The sequence below is a fragment of the Lolium rigidum genome, chromosome 4 (assembly GCF_022539505.1).
Source record: "Lolium rigidum isolate FL_2022 chromosome 4, APGP_CSIRO_Lrig_0.1, whole genome shotgun sequence".
Taxonomy (NCBI): domain Eukaryota; kingdom Viridiplantae; phylum Streptophyta; class Magnoliopsida; order Poales; family Poaceae; genus Lolium; species Lolium rigidum.
In genome coordinates, this window is record NC_061511.1 from 273,976,389 (window position 1) to 273,980,917 (window position 4,529).

Below are 4,529 nucleotides of genomic sequence, written 5' to 3' on the forward strand. Positions count from 1 at the left end.
TGTAGCCACGTGTCAGCATTTCTATTCGGGCGTCAAAGCTGTCCACATCCGCCTATTCTTGGTCAGCCGCGCTTCCACCCCCCGAATTCCCCCAATCAGACACAACGACGAACGAGGAAGAAAGAGGAAAGGGAAGGACGCGGCGAAATCCTCTGGTGTCCCCAGCTCCCGGCATCGCCAATGGTGGCCCGTCCGTCCCCGCGGCGAATCTGACCAGGGCCGCGCGCGCGCAACTCGATCCGAGCCTGCCGAGCCCTCGATCTCGTCGGCGCATGCGGTGGTGATGGGTCGCCGCCACCACGTCCTTCATGTCCTCTGCGCGGCGACGAGGTGAACAAGGAAACAAGGAGGAGGGAGGGAATGGACGACGACAACAGTCTCCTTCATTTTCTTGAGACCCCGAGCAAGCATTACAGCAAGTGAGTACATGCATCATGTCCCCTCCGAATTTTCTTGCGTACTTCGATCACGTTGCGATTTGATGGTTCTCTGTCTTCAAGGACGTGCGATGGATTCGGATCCCAAAATGATGGCGGCGACCACTCCGATTCATCAGGTCTGTCCTTCCTCCCCGTTTTTTCCTCTTATTTTTTCTTGCTTCACGATTCCGCCCCTGCAAATGAATGTGTGATTCACTGGTAATGTAACATCTAGCTGGAGAATTTCAACGTTTGTTGAGCCTTGCTGGCTGTAGAGCTTAATGTCGACCCCTTGATCTATCTGCAGAATCAATGCAACATTTGTTGATTCCCTTCCTTTTCAGCATTTGATTTCATTTCTTGTTCGCATTACCCGTGGCCCATGAGAGTACATATCTACATTAGTTAGCACCTCTCCTGTCCTGCTAACATTCAAATAAAAAAAATAGTTTTTGCAATTTGTTTTGCCTGCTTGCGTGGCCTGCTAATTGATTACTTCTGATGCTTAGCAGATACGGATCCATCTAATGCAAGGGAAAGATTGGAACATCTTCTGAACCAACCTGCCAACAAATTCTGCGCCGACTGTGGCACCCCAGATCCAAAGTGGGCGTAAGTACCAATTGGTTTTGGCATAAGCTGACATTTTTCTTAAATTTTCCATGTGGTTTATGTCTCATTGCTAGGCTTACATGCCCTATTCGGAAAAGTTTGCACCATTCTCTGCTCAGCTAAATATCATACTCAGTTTTTGTGATGTATCTCTTAACCTGTTGCATCACAGTTATTGATATATGATTTGATATCACAAACCATTTATTTTGCTAAATGGGGTATCTGGTTAAAACGAAAACGGTAATATAACTAAGTAAATCATATTGTGCATATTGGATGTTATGCTGTTTCATTTAGGATTGTGTTATTTCGTTTGGAGTGTACCATAAAGATATCAATTAGTGCTACGATTTACGGATTCCAATTTTCATTGAAATATTTATCACTTTGTTGTGACCATATTTAAGCAATGCCAATAGTTTTTCACTATCATTAACCGGTGTGGCACTTGCAGGGCATTGCCTTTCGGTGCATTCATTTGCATCAAGTGCTCTGGAACTCACAGAAGTCTTGGAGTACACATATCGAAGGTACGCGATGGATTCTGTGTATTTCTTTTTTGTGTGCCATATTCCCATCTCCAAATTTTTGTTAGATCGACTTATGAAGTATGAAAATAGTATTATTTATTTTGTGAAATTAGCTGATCAGTAGCACTATTAATACCCAAGGAAACAAATAGCGCTATAACAAAATAGCGTCGGCCGAAAAATACGCTAATAGGACGCTATAGCACGCTATAGCGTCGAAATGATGTAGCGTGGGCTGTCTAGAAACGCTATAGCATGCTATTAGCGCCGAAATAGCGCGCTATTTTTTTCCATGTTAATACCCTGAATTCCTCTGTACATCATACGCATATGGTGACAATTTTTTTCTCGGACTCGCGGATTCTTATCTCAAAACCAGTAGATAGTTAAGATAGTGAATACAGAGTTAACAAACCTATTAGTTTCTTACTGAACTGATCAACAATTATGGTTGAGATGTGGATAGGTGATTTCGGTGAATCTGGATGAATGGACGGATGATGAAGTCAACTGTTTAGCTAATTCAGGCGGTAATGCTACTGTGAACACTAGATATGAAGCATTTTTACCTGAGAACTACAAAAAGTCAAGAGTGGATTTCGCTACAGAGGAGCGTGCTACTTTCATTAGGTATAAAACTGGGTTTTTTTACCATCGCTACTTTTCTGTAACTTTGTTGATGGGACTATTTTTTTCTGTCTTTATATATATGCAGGAAAAAATACGAGCTTCAACAATTTGTGACTGATCCACAATTTGCATGTCCTTTGCGCAAACCTGGATCAAATAAACATCATAACCAGCAACACAGTAGCAGCAAACATGGTACTTTCAGAAATAGCTGGAGGAAAAAGGACCATGATCACAAAGGAGTAAAAAAAATGGTACAATATACTCTCATGGCCATTGCTGCTTTGTACACCACTTCTACTCTAACAGTAGCTATGGTTTTTCAGATGGAAATCGGCATGGTAGAATTCGTTGGATTAATTAAGGTTGACATCATAAGGGGCATAAATTTAGCTGTTCGTGATGTGATGTCAAGTGATCCATATGTTATGATTATCCTAGGACACCAAGTAAGCAGATTTCATTGGTGGATACTACAGCTTAGTCGTGCAAAGATATTTTTTTGCAACCAATTAACAGTTTCATCTTTTTTAGTCCATGAAAACAAGGGTGATAAAGAACACCCTGAACCCTATATGGAATGAAAGATTAATGCTATCAATCCCTCACCCGGTGCCGCCTCTTAAAGTGGTACGTGTTCTTTCATGTAGAGGCTTTTTAATAGCAGCAAAGATTTACGGAGTAGTATTTTTTCTTTGTTCATATCAATGAAAGTTGTGGTTGTTGTCCTAACTGAGTGTGGTAGAAAAGTATTCTTGTGTGGTGTGTGTGCATAGTGAACTCTTACCTTTGACGTGTAAGCCTAAGGCGTTGAACAGGTTGCGTCTAAATTGCTCTCGCGTATTAAATTACAAGTCAATTTTAAGTAACAAAACTCATAGCCAGTGACTATATTTATACTGGTAATGGAGGTTTACATATGGATACTTCTCTCCAATGTGGTCATATTTTTTTTCTGGACAAGGGGTAGGCTGCAGTTTTGTTTTAGGATGACATGCTAGTGTAAGAGAGTTTTTTTATGAGAGTATGAAGATTAAAGAGTAGTTACTGAGGGAATATTCATTGTTCTTCAAATGTCTCATGCTTCTACGCCCTCGATTTTGTTTTTGACAAAATAAAACGCACTCTGAGCTATCTATTTGTACCTAACAGCAAGTCTTCGACAAGGACACATTCAGCGCTGACGACCGAATGGGGGAGGCTGATGTTGATATCCAGCCATTGATCTCTGCAGCAAGAGAGTACCAGAGCTCTATGAACACAGAATCGGCGCAGATCTGCACATTCTTGGCAAGTGAGAACAGCATTCTAGTCAAGGACAGCGTCATTGCGATTGTCGATGGTAAGGTGGAGCAGGAGATCGCGCTGAGGCTTCAGGACGTTGAGCATGGGGAGCTTGAGATCAAGCTCGAGTGTGTGCCCCTCAGTCAGTAGCTGCGGTTTTCCGCTGAGATGAAATGTTCCATGGCTGTGATCAATTCTAAAATCGCTTTGCACTATGGGGAGATATTTTCTTGTTGAGTTTACTGCATGCCTGTAATTGTCATGCTGAAGGACTTCATGGATGTGAAATGTTGTATAGATAGGAATCAAAAGTTAAACTCATATATATAGCTCTAATTTAGGCTCAAAGAAACAATACGGAGGAGGAGGCTTGTAGATGGACCATTTTTTTTTGCGTGTCTGAAAGTGGCAGAAATCTCCCACTAGGAGGATGCTAACCTGGCCAAACTTGATCTTCATCATTGCTAGGCTACGATGAAGCATGTCGTTGCCCGTCATAGTCCAAGTTAGTCCTCCCGATCAGGGTTGTAGCACTGAGTTCTTCCCCAGATCGTTTGATCGAGTGCTACTATAGCCATGGCGCCCTGTCCGTGGCTTGGCGTGTGGACGTTTAACTTGATTGGTCCTTGTAGGTGATCTGAAGTGTTCCGTGGGTCTGAATGTCCATAGTAAAGCGCATACCTTTGGTTCGTGTTCACTATTGTCAAGATTGTGAGGTATGAGATGATGGCTCAACATGTGAGGACGACATCACATGTTGAATCTGGTCTGAATTTTATTGGTTGTACCTGAAAATAACGCTGGTTACATGGCGTTCCATGTTAGAGGCATTGACTGAAGTTTTCCCTCAGGCTTACTCTCCGCAGTGAAAACCATACTGACCCTAATGGTTGCATTTTACAGCGGAAACACTCGTGCATCACCCTTCCTGGATCCTTTGGGAAAACCATTCTTAGAGTATTGTGTGCTGCCAAGTGCCAACCGTAGTAGTTGATGTTTAGTTTTTGTTGTTGGATATGGTTGATCCCTTTGAACATAACTTTTTTTTTTG

General features: G+C 42.3%; 1 protein-coding gene across 1 annotated transcript; it reads left to right on the plus strand.

Annotated features, from left to right (window-relative positions):
• Positions 1–235: 235 nt before the first annotated feature.
• Positions 236–3,771, plus strand: LOC124650629 (probable ADP-ribosylation factor GTPase-activating protein AGD11). Its single transcript, XM_047190144.1, has 9 exons — positions 236–419; positions 501–556; positions 932–1,031; positions 1,489–1,564; positions 2,031–2,194; positions 2,280–2,448; positions 2,521–2,643; positions 2,729–2,824; positions 3,347–3,771. Exons 1-9 carry the CDS (start codon positions 361–363, stop codon positions 3,626–3,628), a joined length of 1,125 nt encoding a protein of 374 aa, XP_047046100.1. The 5' UTR covers positions 236–360; the 3' UTR covers positions 3,629–3,771.
• The last annotated feature ends 758 nt before the right edge of the window (positions 3,772–4,529 follow it).